The sequence below is a fragment of the Bolinopsis microptera genome, chromosome 6 (assembly GCF_026151205.1).
Source record: "Bolinopsis microptera isolate Bmic1 chromosome 6, MBARI_Bmic_1.0, whole genome shotgun sequence".
NCBI lineage: Eukaryota > Metazoa > Ctenophora > Tentaculata > Lobata > Bolinopsidae > Bolinopsis > Bolinopsis microptera.
Genome location: NC_087077.1, coordinates 9,633,737 through 9,656,544, shown reverse-complemented (window position 1 = coordinate 9,656,544; position 22,808 = coordinate 9,633,737). Strand labels below are relative to the sequence as shown.

Genomic DNA, 22,808 nt, shown 5'->3' with positions numbered 1-22,808 from the left:
AACATTATTGCTATTTATTATGAACTGAATTAATTTAGATACAGAACACGTGGAGTGGGATCAGAAAGTAAAGATGGAACTTCCATTAAATACAAATATAATGACAAAACTTACAAACATGTAAGGAAATGTACAAAATAACCATCACAACAGCCTAAATGATACATGTACTGTATCTATTTAACCTTAATAACTTAACTAATGTAATAAGAAAATGAAAGCTTAACACGAAAATTGGCTTAACAACTCGAAGCATGGCCGAACGGAAAGGAAGTCATAATGTGTGCTAACGTGTAATAACTTAATAAAACTCATAGTAATCGGACCGCAGCCACAAAAATATAAAATTTTCAACTCTAAAAAATGTATTTTGATAACGAAGCCTGCATTTCCTCCCAAAAGCTTTATGACAACATTATCTTGTATCTAGTATCGTCCACACTTCAACAGTATTTTACAACTAACGTAGGTGATGACGCACTCATTTACGCACTGTATCTTATATTTATTAAAAACAGAATAATATAATTGGAAAGGATTTGCAAGAGCAGCTGGTAGTTTATTAGTCGTACAGTATGAGAACTTTGATTGATTTTATTTCTCTGTTCGATTAATTAGTGATGAATCGTTTTACTTTAAGGTCAAACGTTATAATTAAAAGAAGAATAGTGCCCTTAGAAGAAGAAACAGTTCAACCCCTCTCAGTGAAATTTGGGACATCTCCTTAATTCAACAGAACCATAATCAAGACAGCCATGTAAAAGATAGTCTGTAAAATATCCCGAGCATTATCCTAGAAGATTCCCTAAACGATAAAAAACACAACCACAAACCACATAGTTCCTCCGCACTGAGCGAGTGTTAACACTCTCAAAAACCAATGAACAAATGACAAGACAGCCACTAGACTGCTCTATTATGAGGTGCTGGTGCACACGATCACACCCTTCACAGTTCACACTTCATATAATATCACACAAGCATCATCAAGACTAGCAGGATAGTGAAGCGAAAAAGGAACAACCCCGATAATTCTATAGGAATTGAACACAGCCACTTAACATGAATAAATTAGTACTTACCATCAGACAACGTTTGATAGTAGTCCCACAACCAAGCACATTGCCTAGAAGTCCTCCATTATATATTATAATGAACCTGGACATATGTGGCGTGTAGCTCTAGAAACCAAAGCAAACCAAACGTTTGATAGTAGAACCAATGAACAAACACAATGATTGACACTAGACTGCTCTATTATAAAGTGTTATATTCCACCCACTAACCGGTCCTATAAAGTGTTAACGTACACTAAAACACTAAAACACACCAACTATCACACTCCACCCACATATACGGTGTTAAAAACAAGTAGGTACTAAATAGTAACTAAAACACGAGTAAGACACAACCTCGCACAATACACTGTGTATTTGAACTGTGAGTGACCTGGTTTCGTAGATACTGTGCCAGAGAGAGAGTGTGTGTGAGTGGGTGTCTGAGCGTACTTTTAATAAAGCGTGCTTTTCACAACAGATACTCGGGTTAAACAATGGCACTAATGCCACATACCATCATTCACTGACGTGTGAGCAGGTTTATCATGTGCAATATGTGAATTATCATGTGTAATATGTCGCTTTAATTACATATTATATGTGATTTATCACATGTAACTATGTTATGTGTCGCATAAATCAACGAGTTGTGCATTCTCCTTGTTGAATTGACGATATACAAAACATCTATGATATTCCTTATTAACAACGTGAATCAAATATTGGATATGATGGATCAAATTGAGACCAGAATTTCAAATGGTGCATTAATCCTTACCTCCTAGCGACAATTTTCTTGTGTACGTACGTTGAGTAAACCTAGATCATAATCTAGAACAGGTAATTCAGCTGCGGGAAAATTATCTAATTCAAAAACATTTTGCGATCGATTAAATTCCTTTACAACTTAGATTCGGGGTTTATTATAGGCTCCTGCTCGCTAAAATTGGTTACCAATACTTACTGACTATACCTATAATAGGTTTTAAGGCAAGGTCATTGGGTGGTTGAAACTGAAGCTTTAATTATTTCCTAAATTTAATCGAAATTATTCAAAGGTTTAGAAAACTGAAGCTACAATAGACGTACGTTCAATATAGAATAATGAGTTTCGCGTGACCCCCAGGCGAGTCAACTTATTGATAGCGTGTACGGGATTGAGGCTTTCTGTTTGGTAGTGTCATATTCAGTGTTATTTATTTCCGATATATCTCAGAATCTCTGTATTTTCAGAATCTCTGTATTTTCTGGCTTGACCATGTTCAAAACACGCATGATAAAATCTTACACGTTCACTCTCCGTACTGTATACAAATATAAAGAGTCGAACTGCTAGTGATAACAGGACTATGGTATCAAAGGGCCCGTTGTAATGGCCTGACGGTGGACAATTCATTAATATTAATTAATGCTCCTGATTAATATTGATCAATGCTCCTAATTAATATTAATCAATGCTCCTAATTAATATTATATAATATTTCTCACCTATCATTAGTGTCATTAGTGCGAAATTAATAATCCTGTATTCATTAAACATTTTAAATTCTCCTTATTAATCTTCAAGATCGTCTTGTGCCTACTAGTACTGGACATCCTTTACTTGCTATTAGACATCCTCTAGTTTCTACTAAACATTAGACATCCTTTATTGTTGTAGTTGCTATTGGACATCTTCCTCGCGTAGTCTCTGTTCGTTGATAAGCAGTCTGTTAGGTGATCTGAACCAGATGAAGACTGCAGCTAGTACCACTACAGCGCTTACTGACGCTACCTGTATAGGGGTACAGTTAGTAACTAGATCTAGAAACCAGTTGGTAATTAGTAAGTACAGTAAGTGCCTAGCCCTAATATCTAACTGTTTCAATGTAAAAAACGTCCACTTCTATTTTGGATTTAATAGGTTTAGTTTCTAATTAATTTGCAATGAGGGCCCTAACCTGTTGTAACATTTGATTTGACGTTATTCTCTCCTGCATGTCTTCCGGTGTGTACAATCTGTACAGCTCTGAAAATACAGTTTGTTAAGTGTTCATTAGACTGTGTAAAAATGTAATGAATAAAATGCCAGTCCCCTTAATGTTACAGGAGAGGCCAAAAGTCAGTACTGTTAAAATGTCAGGTTCTATTATTGAACAATATATAATATCGCCAGGCTAGGTAGATACATATTTTGTAGTAGTACAGGGAAATCCGTCTGAAAAAATCGATCTGCCGACACACAAAGCTAACAAAGGATTTTTGACGTTTTTGAGTCCTAATAGGTGTCCTTTATGGCTGACCAACATTTCCAAACTTTTCCACGTGTCTTAAGGCCACTTTTTGCCACTTTACCACTTTTTACCACCTTTCTTGTATATCAAATATCTTTAGTTGTGAACATCTAAAAAATTTTAGTGCTAATCTGAACCGGCCTACCTGGATTACCATCTACCTCTTCTTTTCCTCAATAATTAGACCTAATTGTGCAAAAATGTGATTTATCATAGCTCATATTGCATTTAGTGGGTGATGTAAGTACTTATCGGACTGTACTCAATCACAATAGTAATATTAATAGTTATACGACACAATACATTTGTATTAAATGGCCCTTAATGCGGTATATGAAACGCTTTATACCTCGATAGACCCGGTAAAGTTTATCACGAAAACGTCTACTTGGCCTCATGGCTCATTTACAGCTCGAAGAAGGCAAGAAAAGACCATGGATACCAAGGAAGAGCTAGGAAGTAGGAAGCAAGTGTGAATATACACCTTCCAACATCTACTGTGTTGTTCTGCATACCGCTTCATTCGCTATGTGAGATACATCAAATCACCCCAATATTTCAGGGTCGGCTAAAATCAAAAAGAGTAAGATACGGGCAAAGGTAAGATCTAGATACAAGCGTCAGGCATGGGCAAGAGCCGGTAATAATTATGTTGGATTGCAATCCGGATGTTGTGAATTAAAAAGACAGGTTCTTGCAGCAGGATATTTGGGGGCCATAATGATCAGCTCGGGATCAATGTGGGACGGATCGAAGAGCATTAAAATGAACGAGTTGACATTTTAGGCTTTCTGATCTTTTTTTGCCTTCTTCGAGCTGTCAATGAGCCATGAGGACAAGTAGAAGTTTTCGTGATACAGTAAAACCTCTCTTTACCGGCCTTTCGCGGGAGAAACGAGAAGTGTACGGTATAGTCTATAGATTAATAGAAACACCCCGATAAAGAGCGTTCCAAATACCTAGCATCAGTTAATTCTTTTTATTTCGCTATCATATTCTGTTGGCCGGCAGAGGCGATACATTTATAAAGTAGCTTAGCACATGGGTCCTGATGCTTCTTGCAGTTACGGTGTTCATTATTAAATTAATTTGTATCAATTATTGTTAAGTTAATTATTACTATTATTTATCACTATTGATTATACAATATATATATATCCTTCAGGACTAAACAGAGCGCTTGTTGAGTTGTAGTTCCTCCTTTAAAGGAACTACAAAAATTACACTTAAACAGACGGGAAGTACATCATGGAACTCAATTTAATGTTACAGAACGATGATGTGCCATTAAATCGTTAAGCTTTCACAAGCATCTGCTCTTACTGAGATTCCAAGCCTTAGTTTTAAATACAAGATCTATATCTATATGGTATGGATTTTAGACTATTTGCTCACAGTGTTCTGTAGCTTGTATATTTATGTATTATATTATATTAGTTAATATCATCTATAATATTGGCCCATGCGTGATTCCACTGACGAAATCACAAGTTTGTGACTAACTGTTGAATTATTCAAACGACTCATAATTTATGAATTGTAATGTAAGAGCCAAGTACAATGAGAGAATTCTATACTATTATTGAGGGAGAGATTCTCAGATCGTTAGTGGAGCCAGAGCCCGCTCTGCGTGATAAATAAGCCTAGAAAGCAGATACGAGTAATTAGTTAACCAATATCATGAATATGATTATGATTCACATACGACCTTCCTGAGCTGGCTGTGATCGCTATTCCTATCCAGTACTTAGATAATATGCTCATTTATCCCTTTATTCTGGACAAGATGTTCCTAAATTAATAGTAGAAGAGCGGCGGGTTGGTTAAATCGGTCTAAGTCCTGTGTTTTCATATGTATAGGATCCCGAATTTTAGTGTCAATTAGCTCCATTCCACAGCAGTCTTTTAAAATACAGATGTATTATACATCGGGACATATTTTCTGAGATTTTCAGCCGGTCATAGCATTCCCCAATTCTGTATTGATATGATTTACTACAATAAATGGGTAATTATTCAAATAAACTTACTTGGATAGTATTTCTTGTGTATTCGGAGAGTATAGTCATTAAGGTTAGTGAGCTTCCCCAGATCGTCTTTAAGTTGGGACTTCATCGGACATGACCTGTGGAATTTGTATAACGTGTTACGTGTACGTATCATCTAAGTGTTATGTAATAAAGCTGTTTTAAGAAGCCCGTTTTAAGGAGCCCGTTTTAAGGAGCCCGTTTTAAGGAGCCCGTTTTATGGAGCCCGTTTTATGGAGCCCGTTTTAAGGAGCCCGTTTTAAGGAGCCCGTTTTATGGAGCCCGTTTTAAGGGAGCAATCTAAGCTTAATTACTAAGTTTGGGAGATCTACCAGAACTGAACATGAAAATGTTGTGAACTCTGTTGTGTTTCCGCTATATTCACTATTATATTCACACGAATGATAGTACTAAGTATGAAGGACGAAGGTGTAACACGTCACCTGATGAGAGACAGATGAGCGAACATGTAGGCGTCAAGCTGTGAAGGAACATTTCCGAATATAAACTGGTTGTTGCCCAGTTTCGTGGACAGGATTTGTAGGCACCTCTTGCTCGACTCAAATACCTGGAATATTTAGGTACTGAAATATTTGGGATTTTAGGAGGTGCTAAGAGAAGGTTAGGAGACATTACAAGGAATAGGCAGCCGAATATCTGCATTCCAGCAATTTTTATATACATCTCAGAACAGTAATTTAAACGTTTTTACACAATATATCAAAATGGATATATGATAAAAGCTTAAATGTCGTTTGAGAGTGACATAATATTATCACGGACCACATTAAGCGTCTATATATTGGTCTATGTTCCTAACCGCACACTAAACAGCAGTATATTATATGATTCAAGTACCCCACACACTAAACGGCAGTATATTATATGATACCCCACAGTCGACACCCCTTAACTGATTACTCATATTTAGAAGGCACAAAGTAGCTTCTAATTATACATATTAACGAGGGTACCAGCTACTAGCTACTAGCTACCCTGCTCTCCCTGCTCTCCCTGCTCTCCCTGCTCCCAACTATAACGGAGCTCTGGAGCTTCAGCTTATTGTTCTCCTCGGTGAGGTAATATTTCCTATTTAACTTGCTCCGTTAATATTAGCGATATAAGCGCATGTCATGTTATTGTAACGCATGGGTTCGCTGTACTGTTTATTAAAGTCATTATTGTAACCATATAATATATTAGAACCATACAGGCTCACACTAGGAGGCAGTTAATGCTGCAGCTAAAAATATTCATTCATATTACTAAGGCTTCAAATTGTGTAAGGTGTCCATCACCACATTATTGACACGTAAAGTTTCTTTATTTGGTTTTTCGTTATATTAATCTCAATGAAAATTGTAACTTTTGACTACTAACATAACAGCGTCCTGTATTTGAAATATTCTTTATGAAATTTATTTGTTTACGTTGATTCTCATCTAACGTTTGTTGCCAAACCGAACTGTTGGGAAAATTGGTGATCTGTACTTTAGGTCGTATTCAAAACGTTGAATCTCCACTGAATTTTCAGAGCTTTCCTTCGGTGCCCGTTTGAATAAAGATCAGGGTAATTGACTCCTCTAGAGTACTAACATCATTTTTTCCAGTGGTGATAATATAACCAGCCCCGCTTTCTGAGTCTGTGTGTGACCCATCAGTGTAGCAAGTGATCGTCGCGCTACACTGGGGATATTATATCACTGTGTCCGCTTGAAAGATCGAGGTAATCAACATATCATTGAAATTTCAGGCTAGATTCACAATACCAGATCTACAAGATCGATTTCGCAACTCATTTCACAACTAGCTCATGAGGCTGATTACCAACTGCGTACTGGCTAGTGAATAGTGATCTGTCACGTCCTTCTTTGGACTGTTTTTGAACCTTAAATTGTACCTCTATTAGCGAAGTGTGTCGTATTGAGGTGCATGTTTTTGTGGTTCATTAGGAAGTACCTAGAATCTTTTGTTGCCAAACCGAACTGTTGGAAAAATTGGTTATCTGTACTTTAGGTCGTATTCAAAACGTTGAATCTCCACTGAATCTTCAGAGCTTTCCAGTTTCCTTCGGTGCCCGCTTGAATAAACATCAGGGTAATTAACATATCTATCTGATAGACAGGATGATAGGCAGGAAGCTTGAATGATTTTTCCTCTAGAGTACTAGTATTATGTTTACCAGTGGTGATAATATAACCAGCCCCGCTTCCTGAGTCTGTGCGTGACCCATCAGTGTAGCAGGTGATCGTCGCGGTAATCAACATATCATTGAAATTTCAGGCTAGCTTCACAATACCAGATCTACACACATTTCACAACTAGCTCATGATGCTGATTACCACCTGCGTACTGGCTAGTGAATAGTGATCTGTCACGTCCTTCGCTTCTTTGGTCTGTTTGTGAACCTTAAATTGTACCTTTATTAGCGAAGTGTGTCGTATTGTGGTCTATGTTTTTGCAGTTCATTAGGAAGTACCTAGTATTATACCCTCTTTCATTGTGTAAATGCATACACTAAACAGTCTTACCGAGGAACCTAAAGGTTACCTTTTGTAAATTCACTGCTTTACTGCCTAACTTTAATCCCATATCATCAGAGACCTCAATTCTGGATTTATTGTCAGGGTTCAAGATAATTTACAGCATGTACGGTTTATTCAGAAGTCTAATATTTTTGACTAAAATTAACGCCTCAAAAATCTCACACTCATCTCCAACCGTAACTAGTTAGTTTTACATACGAGACGTCTTGACAATCTTAATCATTTCGATTCAGCCAGCGCCATGGATCATTCAGAATAACCAAGTGCAAGTGGATAATCACTGGCCCTGAATGTTCACCATTTGTATGCGTGATATCTTTGTTGTCCACCCTCCGTTCAGGCTATGGCAGGATGTCCATTGTTCTGTCTTGGACTGGGCCGAAGTTTAAAATTTTAGCCTGATCTCTGTTCTCGAGCAGTCCATAAATCTGTAACGATTTGAAGCTATCACTTTCAGGGATATTTAGAACATTTATCTTTAATTTGTATAATATTGCTCTTCCGCCCGTTTTGGTTCTTCAATATCATTTCTTCTTAACTTAAGTTCCCGTTTCCAAGAAATAAGCTGACAACTAGTACTTCCTATTGTGCGCATGGGACGAAGATTTGTAATCTTGCGTTTCATATACACAAGCAAAAGTATTCCATAACTTGTTTCTTATCATTATTTTCGGATTTTTTCCAGTTGTAAAAATAGCGTAGAAGTGTACTTGAAGTTTGAGTTCCAATTTCGGATCCAATATTTTGATACAATTCGATCGAGTGTACGTTCGGCCAGTCTAGCGCGCTTATATTGCGGACGTACGCGCGTGAGCGCTATGCAGTCTATGCAGATAATCAGTAAAATCTTATACTGCGCGTTACAAAAAAGTTTTTAAACAGTAGATGTTTTCTTCTCAAGATGTGGGTATGTCGCTTTTCAAAACTATGGTTATGCGCACAAATTTGAACCTAAATATTGCAAAATAGTTAGGGACAATTAACATTAATACAGGACCATCTGGGAAATAATTTGCAACAAGCTGATTTTTACAGGAATGTGTTGTCCATAGTGTCAGGAACCACCCCAAAGAGTTTTCAATCTGGATCTGTTGAGCAAAAAAAGTTACAGCCAATTTTCTCCAGGCGCGTATGTCAGCCTGAGGACCGCACTTGAAAAACTCGTAACTATCGTAATAAAGACCCCCAGGAGCACCATAGGGAGTGCAAAATGACCGCAATAGTGACATTATGTGGGGCGAATCAGTGTTTTAGGGTCGTCAGATCTTTACTTATTGAGATAATTTCATTTTTATAGGCTAACCTCTCAAAAATTTACTAAAATTTTGAAATTTTACTTAAATTTGGAAATTTAGCAAAATTGTTATACAATTAAAACATTGTCTAGTTATCAGTATTTAAATTCTAAAATCTGCTTTCAATTGTCAATTGATCCTTATATTAGTATAGTAAATAATATACATATCACATCAAATTCTGTAAAAAAAGGTCCTGAATTATTAGCATGTTGTCTTTGATTGGCAACTATTTGGTCACTTCTGGCTATCCCATTTCCTCAGAGTTGTTTGATTCTCCTGAATCGTCCTGTCTTTCGGGTGCATTAGTGCAACTTAATCCATGACATTGGCCACATGCAGGTAGACATTTAAAGCCATACTTCCGGCAGGAACACCTTAAGTACTTACAAGGGTTCTCAACCTCCACCGAGCAATTGCAGCAAATGAGGTTGAGCATCCCTGCCGGGCCACTCGCAGCTTTAGTCGGGATTGGCCGGTAGTATCCTTCAGAACTCATCTCCCATCCATAATGTAGTGGATTTAGACTTGCAGTGTCGAGTGTCACCCAGTTATGGTACTGAAGATATGATCTTAATATAATATATATGCTCAGTTGCAGAGGATGTAGACGGTGGTAGCCTTGATGGGTTGAGTTTTTTCTTTGCTATCATTCTACTGTAGCTGAGAAATCTGAGAGTTTCAAGTGCCTTGGTTTTATCTCCATAGATATGTTGAAACAAGGAGAGGCCAGCTTCAATTACTTCATTTGTTGAAACTCTCACAGAGAGTAATGATGCTAAATGACCCTCCTCATGAAAAGAAACTGCCTTTTTCAATATCTTTACCTTACCAAAGCCATGTATACTGCTGACCGTGTCACATCCTGAGAAACTGTGAACAAAAAGTAATATATGCGTTTTATGTTGGCATCAAGAGCATTTACTATTTTACTGATCGAGTGTAAGCCGTTTCTTGTCGTCATCACAATTTCATTGTGATTCTCAGTAAAATGATGAATAAGGAGGCAAAGTATATCAGTATCCTCTGCTTTTACCTCAACATCTTCGTAGAAGGAAAAGTTTAAAGCTTTACTAGCTACCATGGTATCAGCATCATCAGTAGCTACATGTGCTTCAATTCCATGTTTTGTAAAAACGTTTGAAAGAAGCTTTATAAGCTCATGCTTGTTCTTTGAGTTGCTGAACAGTTTTTTCATCGGAACTGTGCACACAGTAGTACTTTTAATAGCTATATCAGAGCAGTATGCCTTGATTCTTCGCTGATTCTCATGATCTTTTGTTGATCGGGCATGGCCATCAAACACAACAATGACTTTCCGCTGTTGGGATTTCGGAACTAGCTTAAGGTATTCATTAGCTATGTCGCCGTATGTTTCAAAGCCTGTGAACGAGGTAACTTGATAGAGTAGCCATCCACCATCAATTATTAATGGAGAGGATGGGTTGCTTAATGTCACAGTACAATCAACAACATTCTTGAGGTATTGCCCAAGGGCTGCCTTGTTTGCCTTTCTCATCATCTGCTCATTGTTAAAAAGACTCATCGGCATTGCTGTGAGCTCATATTGCAAGCTTTCCTCCAGTGTAGACTCTCGTTCAGATGCGAAAACAAGCCGTTGAGTACGATAGCGTTGCAGTCCATAACTTATGGGCAAATTCATGAGTTCGCATTCTCCTTCCAGACAAACCCCCTGATGACTTTGCAGCCTTCATTAGTCGCTGTTCGATCGTCAGGTCTGTCCACACACCAGACCACTCGTGTTCATTATAATTTATATCGAACTGTGTGCAGACCTACGACCTTGAACGTTTTGACTAGTGCCCCATACTGGATCTCAAGTACGGTAATCTGCTCAAGATACAGCCGTAGAGCTTTGGAGTACTGACCTCGACCTGCTGCTGCAAAGATAGGCAACATCTAAGCCACACAGATGTAGATCGAAGTCATGTAACCGTTTTGCTCTTATAAAATCTTATATTAAGCAAATGAAACCATGATAAGTTGTCCAAAGAGCAGCTGTGCGGCTGTTCGACGATAACATCTCGAACTTCAGTTTCTTTTCATGAGGAGGGTCATTTAGCATCATTACTCTCTGTGAGAGTTTCAACAAATGAAGTAATTGAAGCTGGCCTCTCCTTGTTTCAACATATCTATGGAGATAAAACCAAGGCACTTGAAACTCTCAGATTTCTCAGCTACAGTAGAATGATAGCAAAGAAAAAACTCAACCCATCAAGGCTACCACCGTCTACATCCTCTGCAACTGAGCATATATATTATATTAAGATCATATCTTCAGTACCATAACTGGGTGACACTCGACACTGCAAGTCTAAATCCACTACATTATGGATGGGAGATGAGTTCTGAAGAATACTACCGGCCAATCCCGACTAAAGCTGCGAGTGCCCCGGCAGGGATGCTCAACCTCATTTGCTGCAATTGCTCGGTGGAGGTTGAGAATAGAACCCTTGTAAGTACTTAAGGTGTTCCTGCCGGAAGTATGGCTTTAAATGTCTACCTGCATGTGGCCAATGTCATGGATTAAGTTGCACTAATGCACCCGAAAGACAGGACGATTCAGGAGAATCAAACAACTCTGAGGAAATGGGATAGCCAGAAGTGACCAAATAGTTGCCAATCAAAGACAACATGCTAATAATTCAGGACCTTTTTTTACAGAATTTGATGTGATATGTATATTATTTACTATACTAATATAAGGATCAATTGACAATTGAAAGTAGATTTTAGAATTTAAATACTGATAACTAGACAATTTTTTAATTGTATAACAATTTTGCTAAATTTCCAAATTTAAGTAAAATTTCAAAATTTTAGTAAATTTTTGAGAGGTTAGCCTATAAAAATGAAATTATCTCAATAAGTAAAGATCTGACGACCCTAAAGCACTGATTCGCCCCACATAATGTCACTATTGCGGTCATTTTTCACTCCCTATGGTGTTCCTGGGGGTCTTTATTACGATAGTTACGAGTGCGGTCCTCCGGCTGACATACGCGCCTGAAGAAAATTAGCTGTAACTTTTTTTGCTCAACAGATCCAGATTGAAAACTCTTTGGGGTGGTTCCTGACACTATGGAAAACACATTCCTGTAAAAATCAGCTTGTTGCAAATTTTTTCCCAGACATTTTGCATTATTCCCTAACTAAAAAGGTAGGTGCGTGCGCGAGTTTACATAGATAAATAATACTGTCAGGAGAAGACTACCCGGAGAAGGCATTGTATTGTACGTATATTGACTTGTTAGAGCTTTCGCTGACGTTGAGGTGGAAAACTTAACACTTCACTAACGTATATTGACTATTGTTTATGATTCCTGAAAAATAGATATAGGCTGGAATTATCACACATGATATTGATTGGAAATACCTTTAATAAACAGGTAACGAACAGTGCTTTATTGAGAGAAGTTTTCACCAATACAATGATAGATCTCCACCGCTCAGGATATACTAGATACTGCCATAGTGCATATGTATTACTATCAGGCTTGGGAACCATGCCACAAGATGGAGATGATATGGTCCGGTAACGGTAAAAATGGTCCGGTTACGGTCGAAATCTCAAGGTACTGTTCCTGGCTACAGGCTGTCGCATCTAATATTGCAATTAGTAATGAAAAGTTAAGTGGTCAAACTGGTTTTGGTAAAGGATGTAGATCTAAGAATGTGGGATGTGAATGTTTTGAATTGATCCGATGCTTTAACTGGTTCCATGGTACACCGTAGTTACTAACTGAAAGTGATGAATCTAGGAATGAAGTTCCGAGCCAATTTCTCCATTAAAAGTTTGAAAAAGTGACCTCTTCAACTGTAGAACTGACTTATTAATCCTAGCAGGTAATTAACTCTGGATCCTCATCAAATTGATTCCATTCTAAATTCTAACCATAAACAACAAAAAAACCATTAACAGATAACTCCGTTTGCCATTTGACATGTTCCAGTGTGAACGAGGCCTTCTCCGGACAAATTCTTGAAGGCAAGTCTTCTCTAGCTGAAGTCCGAACAGTATAATTTATCTGATAAAGTGTATTACTAAGGTGCTCTGCTGATAATTGTAGTAAAGTAATCAATAAATGCCAAAAAAAAAGACCTCTAGCGAGGCTCGAACCGGGGTATTCTTATAAACTTAAGCGGCCTAAGCCGCCGTCCTACGAGGAGCTCAACAAATTTACAATATGTAACGCTATAATCTATATAAAAATACGCGCACGCAAGTAACTTTTCGTTATTTATGGATCCAAATAAAAGCGACATACCCACAATTTTGAGAAATAAACCTCGCGCGACATAAAGCGACATAATCGCAATTTCGCCCACACATTTGCTAGAACACCTCCTCTTTTTAAACGATTAAAATCAAAACCTTTTTATTTGAATGCGACACAAATTGTGAGTTTGTCACTGGGATTCTGGGAATCAATGAGATATAACTAGCTTACCTTGGCAGCTATCTCAGGCAATTCCACGTTATCGTCCAGGCTGTATCTTGCAAGTATCATGCATTTAACGAATCTCTTCATTTGCTGAAAAGTTTGTACATTATCAACTATATAAGATTATCTAATGGCTATAGTTCAAATTTCTTTTAAGGCCGAAAAATAGAAGATCAAGAGCATGAAATATGAAATCTGAGCGAATAAAAACTCACAGCAGCTTTAAGAAAAGAATAAGGAAGTTTGAAGACGCTCCTATAGTAGGGCAACATAACATTCTGATAGTTACTCTCTTCTAACCAAAGTGAAAACATCTGAAATATGATAGTAGTGAAAAGATATAGAAGATTAGAATTGTTATCTAGAAGTTAACAATAAGCACGTGATATTTAACGAGGAAAATGATATGGAAAATGAACTCCATGAATGCTTTTGGCTCTGTTGCGGAAATAAAACTGCGATAAACCATTTTTGCTCTAAACAAACATAGCACAGCAATGATATCGCAAATATTTGTCTTACATACGCAGTGTTCGTATGGTTAATTATATTTGACTGCATGTTCCACTTGTAGGTGAGTTTTATTGTATTTGTTCTATTGTCTTATAGGACGGTTCCGTTTTTCTATAGGACAGATATAAATTTCCTAATTTGTAAACTACCGTATTTTACGCTGTGGTGCAATGTCGGCAGTACAGAATCAAAAAGTGCAGAGAATTGGTATGTCGGCATAGTTGTAATATTATTATGTGCTCCAGGAAGTATTTATGACGGGATGAATGGAATGCTACATTTAGCTATCTTCATCCTCAAGTTGTTTACCATCTCTTTTTCTCATCGTAAGTAACTACTTTTACTTTTAATTTTAGAATTTTCTTCAATATGACTCATTGGAAATGACGGTCGATACGTTCTGAATCGATACCTTATTTATATGTATCCTTGTTTTCTCATATTAATACATATTATATGTAGATATACTAAGCAAGTATCGCCCTAATTAATTAACTTAATCAGCCCCTATAATATATCAATTACAAAGGTTAATTACAAAGTTAAATAAAATACAGGATGTTGATCAGATACCACCTCACAACTACTATCGCAGAATACGACCCGTGTAGATTCCCCGGTACAGATTACTTGGGAGGGGACCTGGGTAAAGTTATCCTACAAACAGAGGAACAATGTGTCAACCACTGTCTGGAATTCCCGGAATGTATAGCTGTCACATTGGTTGGTAGTAATCCTAGCCATTATGGGGCCCATTTAGAAGGCTGCCACAAAAAGTCGAGCGGTTGGACGGTGAATAGCGGGACTGCTTATGTGGCTAAGATGGTCTCTATTGATGTTTCCTGTATCAGGAACAAACGTGAGTGTTCAGTGTTTTTATTATTGATTGAACTTGCTAGTTGTTGCACGTGGTGTTGCACGTGGTGTTGCACGTGGTGATGCACGAGGTGTTACACGCGGTGTTACTCGCTGATTGTGGAAACTTGACGATAATCCGAGGGACAGATTAATTTTACAATAAGCTTCAGAGAACCAAATTGATCTGAATAAAGCTCTAGAGTCGCATGTTTACCTGACTACATTGAATTTGTTTTACTTAATTTAAGTGAAGTGGAATATATCAGGTACATGTTCTTATGTGGGACCTAGGATTCTTATTTCAAAATTTTACTACCATTTCTCTTTTATCGACTTGCAATACTACATAATATAGCACTTCCGTTTTGCCATTTAACTTGTTTCTTTGTTGCCTTGTGTGGAGCATCATTCTGTTTCGTATTTCTCGTTGTACAGTTTTGTGATAGTGGCAGCGTTGTTTTTTGTTACTGAACTGGGGTGTATGATTCTCAAACTCAAAGAGTATACCCTCTTTTGTAGGCAAGCTCACGATAGGAAGACACTACTCTGCATCCCAACAAGGAGACAAAACATTAGAGATAACAGCAGCTATCAGCAATCTAGCTGACAGAGCCTTCAACAACGACATGTCCAGATACAAGATAGACGGAAATGGAGTATGGGAGTTTTATGATGATGTAGATTTTATCGGGGAGCCATTGTTTGTAGGAAGAGGTCCTGTTGGTTGGACAGGAGTTGAGTCAGTGTATAACGACAAGCTTTCTTCTGTTAGACCTGGACAGGGTAATTGTTTGATAATTGTAGTTGTAGTTTTTCAGCATATAGTGCTTAATTTGTTGTTGTCACTAGAAATGTGATCACTACACAAGAAGGCGTTAGTTTTTGTTAGCTTTATCCAATATTCTCCACTGGATTGGATATTTTATGAGATTGGATTATTTTTAGTGATTTCTTGTGCCACAATTAACGTCCACACCTCATGACATAATCCGTTTATTCTCCGCTAAGTTCTCTAAAAATCACTCAGTCTCAAACTTGGTAAATACCTCGTATCTTAGATAAGCAGTTAAATAAATATCTGAAATTTCTCAGCAACTATAGAAGCCTACCATGGTTTCGTGGTGGTGGGGAAGACTGCGACTATCTCTTGTGTGATAACTAACATCCAGTCTGAACAAACAGCGTCCTGGACTTTGGGTATGTACCCCCATACTTAGCGACACAATAAGTCGTAGCATGTTTTGTAAATACGACTTAATGGTACTACACCATTTATATACTGCCATTATACGTACACTATATTTTATTACAATGTACTAAAATGATACAATGAAACTAGTACACTAAAAGCTCTCAACATACTAACCGACACATACATTTATTGTTATAGTAAACTTAGTTTTAAAGTTTGTTTTAATGTTTAATTCACTTTTTATTATAGATATAAGTTCATTAATAACTGACAATTGAGAATGAGAAAGAGGAGATGGCTCCTGTTCCACCTAGATAAACTCAGTAATTCCAGGAGACACAACATTAACAGAGACATCAGGTTCATACTCTGAGGGAACACAGAAAACTGTTCTAGAAGTAGAGAAGGTGGCAGGAGATAGAGTTTATAAATGCAGTGTGCCCAACTCCAGGATACTAGAAGTCTTGGTATCAGCTAAAAGTTTGTATTTTGTAAATAAACTTTTTGTTATCATAACTTGCTGCATCAACGTTTCTGCAGTGAGTGGCAAAATGTTGGTGAGTCTCCGTTTCCTAGGAATACCACAAACTAAACCCCATTTCTCCTAGATTACAACCAGTGCAGAGAAGAAGGAACCTCTCTCTCTGGGGGAGACTATGAAGGACAAGTTTCTAGTGATGCTGCGAGTATTGCCTCTGAAGACGACTGTGTTAACTTTTGTTTACAACTTAATGGCTGTTTGGCAGTCACATGGGTTCGTTTTCTTTTATATACATACAAGAATCTCTTGATATATAACATTTTTTCTCGCATAAACACTTTATGGTTAAACGAATTGATTCATTATGAGGAAGGGGCATGATGTTAAACTATCATTCCCAACACCTTTTCAGGTAAATACAGAACCAGCGAATACTGATAGAGAACGAGGTTGCCAGGTCAAAAACAGCGACAAATGGATAGAAAATACAGATGAGATCTCTTCAGAAACTGCCACAGTCAAGATGAACTGTGTCAAAAACACTCTTTCACCTGGTCAGTAATAATTTGAAATAATTTAACAGTTTGGACCAAATTGGGTGGCTCCTTTCAGTAATCAGTATCAACCATTAAAACTGAGTACATCTATACACTGTACAGTATACAGTATACATATATATACACACTATAATCAGCCGTCAACCAACTAAATGCTAACACTTCCACCATCTACAGATTGGAAAGAAGTAGAAAAAGGAACAACCTTCACCCACACCCTCCTCCTAAAACCTCTCCTCTTTAAAACTACCACCATCACCACAGACTCCATCGTGCACATTGAACTCTACAACAAACTAAACAACAAAATATCCTCCCTATACTTCCGGTTCTCCGACAACTCCTACACCTACTCCCCCTGTACTGCTGAATACCAGCAGCAGCTCCATAACGTACCAGAACAACCTGATCAGCTGACATGGAGTGTGTCCCGTACGCGTGGGGAGGTGGTGGTGGGGTGTGGTGGGGTGGAGGTGTTGAAGTATCAGTATGAGGGGAGTTTGAGTGGGCCGTGTCAGCTGGGCAGGAGTGAGAGTGTCAGGGGGGTCAAGTTTGGAGCCATGGATACAGCTAGTGCTTTCTACAAACAGTCTAGTGGTTTGGGTAGGTATTTGTTATATATTTATATTATATATTTATTGTAATCAATATTATCTTATAGCTTTATAGTCACTTAAAACTCATTCACCATCTGTACACTTGGTTAATCATGATATATTTCATATCGTCTTCTAGTCAGATCTACCGTAACTAGGCCACGTGGTGTTTGTTGTCCGTCAATATTATTAGCGATAAACATTACTTTTCCTGACACTTAAATATTTATATTGCTGTGCAACCATCTGTCTTCAATGTCTAATACAAAAATGTCGTCGCTTGTATCTTGTGTGTTTTTGTTCCTTTTTGTTTTGTTTAATATCCCCTATCTACCCGCCGTGCGCAGCCTGTGATTTCAATGTGATACTTTATCATAGAACATGGTGCTCAAACGTGCATTTCGCTGAAAACTTCTTTCATCTGTGTACAGAACAGCAAGCAAATTTACTGTATAACCGGTCAGTATAATAGCTTCTAAATGGTTCATTATGTAATCATCTTAACCCAGATATCATTGTTGAAATTAACAGTCCCTATTTAATCTCAAATAAGAAGAGTGGTTTATATGTCATAATAATATCTGATTGAAAGTGAAGATAGATATACACTAACGATGGCAGTATACAGTGACTCAGTAATGAGAGATGTGATCGCTGTAATCTCTGATGTTTCTCTTGGGGACAGATGTTCGTCCATCTGCACCTCCTGAAAAAGAAATTTTAAGTTATTGGATCACTCATTTACCAATACTATCCGTGCTGAAGAAGAATATTGAAACATGTTATATCCTGAAGAATTTAAAAAACTGTTGATATTGTCGATTATGAACTTTTAATAATTTGAGTGTCACGGCATTCGATTATTGTAAAAAATGTGTTTTGACCAATTTTGTAATTGACACAATTTATAATAAGCATATTGTTTTTGTTGTATTATAATTACGTGACAAGTTGACTTGGTTTAGTAATTATAGAAGTGAAATATGAAAATAAGAAAATATGAAAATGTGCGTAAAGTTGTGGGCTGATGCGTATTATATAATAATATCTGCTTTCTTATAATACAGAACTGATTGTGGATGCAGGTTGCAAAAGAATCCAATTGATCAAAGGTCAACGTGGCATATACTACGGCTCCATTAAAATACCAAGGAAATTGACAATCAATAGATTTAAATATATTCCGATCTGAATATTACCATGTTAAATCCGGCTATTTATTCAATTTGAATAGCTTATAATTTGGTTTTGTGGCATTTACAGAGTAAGACTGAATGAACTGATTATATGGAGGAAGATTAAGATGGACGAAGGAGGTAACACGATATATTATTATACAATCTCCTTATTACGGGGAAGTGATGTATCCCCATCTAATTTTCCCTGATACAAAATACACAAAAGTTACAGATCTCAGATATATGATTATTTTTGGTCCTTTCGATAGTGATACTCACGAGTATACAGTACTATCACTGATACTGTGTTTCATTGTGTTACTTTGTATCAGATACAGGTAGTAAGCACTGTCCGAAGGAATTGTGTATTTTGTGCTATTAGGATTGACTCGGGCTTATCTCCAGATCATACAAATTATACAGTCCACCTTAATACAGTCTACCTAAGTGACAACTTTTATAATAAACTATACTAGGAGAAGTAAACAAATTGTTGGGTTATTATAAATAGGATCACAGTAGATCAGAATACGAACAGGAACTAGAAGGTAATAGACTGACATAAGAAATGTATCACTAAAACGTTTTTTAATTCACCTTGTATACTAGATAGCCAATGATGTTCTGTGGTGTAGTCAGATACTCTTCTGTCTCTGCAAGTGTGAGTACAGGAAGGTTCTTACCATTCCAGTCTCCCCTGCACGCTGACATGGGAACATCAAATCCGCACATCTTGCAGTATGTCTGAAAAATAAGTTTGTATTGAGAGACACGTTTATAAAGTTACAAGTAGAAGTACAGACTTCTGTAGAGTGTAGTATTACCCATTGATCGTGATTGCAAAGAATACAATTTTTATGCTAAAAACTAGTGCCTAGCCACTATTTAACTTGAATTTTAAAAGCAAATAAGTCTACTTGAGCAAGCAGTGGTGGTAAACAAAATATTATTCAAATTTTTATCTAAAAACAATATTTAATCTACTTACAATCACAGCCAAACATTGAGGATCAATCGAGGGTAGCCCCCAGTCTCCACGCCAAATCTGAAGTTCCATCCTATAAATATAATCATTAATTATTCATTAATCACATAAAGTTTACCAAGTCTACTTTTAGAAGATAAAATGAAGTGATAAACATTATTATACCATGGGGTAAGATGTCACAAACCACACATAAATGAGCAACGGATCATACATAGTTTAAAGTTCAGGTTACGTAGCAGGATAATAGACACTACTTAGGTTCCTTAATCTTTAAAGAGCTTTTGATATTGCACTTCATCTTTGAAACAATATTTATACCAGCTTATCTACTGATATCTGAACCATATTCTGCTAAACTACTAAATATTTAAGGGTTTCTGTAAAATCTCCAGAAGTCCAGAGACTGGAAAGTTTAAATGTAGGTATTATCTAAATATATATTCACATCCTTTCTCAGGAAATCTGGACAAGGATCAAACCAAATAATCAATTTTTTAGTTGAGCAGCAATTCTCATAAGAATTAATTAATTGAGTCTTTTCATCTCCTCCCTCAGCTTAGCTGATTAGCGATTGGCTGTTACCCAATCTTCGTTCTTACTCAATTTGTAAAATGGTCAACATTTCTCACGCGTGTGGTGTAACTGTGTAAGGAACTAAAATCATAACTGCAGTTAAATAGTGGTTGCTCGGCATTACTTTGCTATTCTTGCTTAGATATTGTTCCTGACGTGGCTCAAATTTTCTGAAGGTCATTTCTTTCAGTGGTATTTGGGATTCGTGCACTTATAATTATGTTTTGTTATTTTGCCCATAATAGATCCGAATCCACTATTAACACAGATTATATACGTGGATTGGGCTTTTGTCAAATTATCAATTATGATATTAATCCTTATTGCATATAAGCCATAGTTTGTAATTACACAATAAGTATATTTAATCGCGACCACCTATCAAATCAAATAGGTGATCGTGATGATACTGATGCTGATTTGAATCCATGGGAAACAACGTCTAGTCTTCTAAATAACTGCAAATACTATACCGCGAAAGCAATAAAAAATACGAAGGAGTATGAATTAAAACTTTTCTCGCTAAACGTTAGGTCACTTAATGGGAACATTGAAGAATTTCGGGAGAATATAGATCAATACACAAAATACGACGTTCTCTGCTTCAATGAAACAAATTGTAACACGGAATGTTTGCCTTTTCAGGGAGAGGAGCTCGAACTAGACGGTTTCTATCCACCGTATGTTCAGACTCCCGCCAGAGCGTCAAATCGTGGTGGAGGATTAGTTATATATGTTAACAAAAAACTATGTGAATTATCTGACATAAACGTCAAGAGCGCTCTATGTTGCCACGATAATCCTAAGATAGGAGAATTCTTGGTTGCAGAAATTACCTTGAAAGGGCACAAAAACGCGTTAATCTGTAATATATATCGCTCTCCAAGTGGGGATTTGAATGGTTTCCTTGAACAATTAAAAATTTTCCTCCGTAACTTAGCAAGACATCGAAACAAAAATATCATACTGGCCGGTGATACTAACATAGACCTACTAGATTACGGGAGAATAGACTCTGTCACTAAGTATATGGACACTCTAGCAGAGCATGGGTTCGCTCCTGTGATATCTAGACCAACTAGAGTCACAGATCACAGTGCGACAATCATTGACCATATTTTCGTCAATAATTGCCACGCTGTTACAAAATCGGGAGTAATTTCTGAGTCAATCTCTGACCACTTGGCAACTTTTGTCACAATCATGGTTGATCAGAATAGGCTCAGTTGTAAACTTCAAGAAGATACAACAGAAATTTCTTCTCGAGTAATAAACGATGACAGTATCCAAAAGTTCGAGAACGACATTTCTGCGGTAGACTGGAACTTGGTTAATAACTATGATTCTGTAGATGAAAAATTTGAGGCTTTCGATAAAAAATATAGTGAACTATACGACCGAAATTTCCCAATTAAGGCAAAAAAGAGTAAACCAGGCCGCCGTAAAAACACAAAGCCGTGGATCCAAGAATGGTTACGGTGCGCATGTGATCGCAAAAATAAATTTTATGAAGATTTTGTCACAAACCCGACCACTGAAAATGATATTAGGTACAAGAAAATGAAGAAATTTGTGAATAAACACGTGGATAAGGCCAAAAACAAATATTACAACGCGTACTTTACAAAATATTCTAGCGACAGCAGAAAACAATGGCAAATGGTTAATAACTTGTTAAACAGAAAGAAAAAAGGCAAAATTAAGATAAACAAAATTAACTATAATGGGAGCGAGATAACAGATTCTCAGCAAATTGCGAATAGCTTCAATGACTATTTCTGCAATATAGCTGAGACTCTTAAGAGAGAAAATGGTCTCGTATGCTCTGAGGGCAGGACTATCGTAACAGAAACTCAAGATAGCAAATGCCAGCGGAGCATGAATCTAGAAGATTCGTTCGCATCAGAAATAATTGAAATAGTTAAGGGTTTGAAGATTAAGTCGACTTCTGATATGAGTATACTTCCCCTGAAAAAAGTGAGCAATATACTTGCACCAGTGCTTAGCTGCCTAGTCTCTGCGTCTCTACATCAGGGGAAGTTTCCGCATAAATTGAAAATCGCGAAAGTAGTTCCACTTCACAAAGGTGGGTCACGTGCTGAAGTTTCAAACTATCGACCTATCTCACTACTCTCATGTTTCTCAAAAATCTTTGAAAAAATTATGCAAGCGCGACTATTAGATCACTTAAAGACAGAGAAAATCCT

The 22,808-nt window shown here is 37.1% G+C and overlaps 1 protein-coding gene across 1 annotated transcript; it reads right to left on the bottom strand.

Annotated features, from left to right (window-relative positions):
• Positions 1 to 80: 80 nt before the first annotated feature.
• LOC134817578 (metaxin-3-like) lies at positions 81 to 20,102 on the bottom strand. The gene is made up of 9 exons (XM_063826780.1): positions 20,029 to 20,102; positions 19,638 to 19,784; positions 18,476 to 18,568; positions 13,881 to 13,979; positions 13,672 to 13,755; positions 5,802 to 5,926; positions 5,362 to 5,456; positions 2,999 to 3,066; positions 81 to 2,832 (listed from the first exon to the last, which is right to left on the bottom strand). Exons 1-9 carry the CDS (start codon positions 20,095 to 20,097, stop codon positions 2,722 to 2,724), a joined length of 891 nt encoding a protein of 296 aa, XP_063682850.1. The 5' UTR covers positions 20,098 to 20,102; the 3' UTR covers positions 81 to 2,721.
• Between the last annotated feature and the right edge of the window lie 2,706 nt (positions 20,103 to 22,808).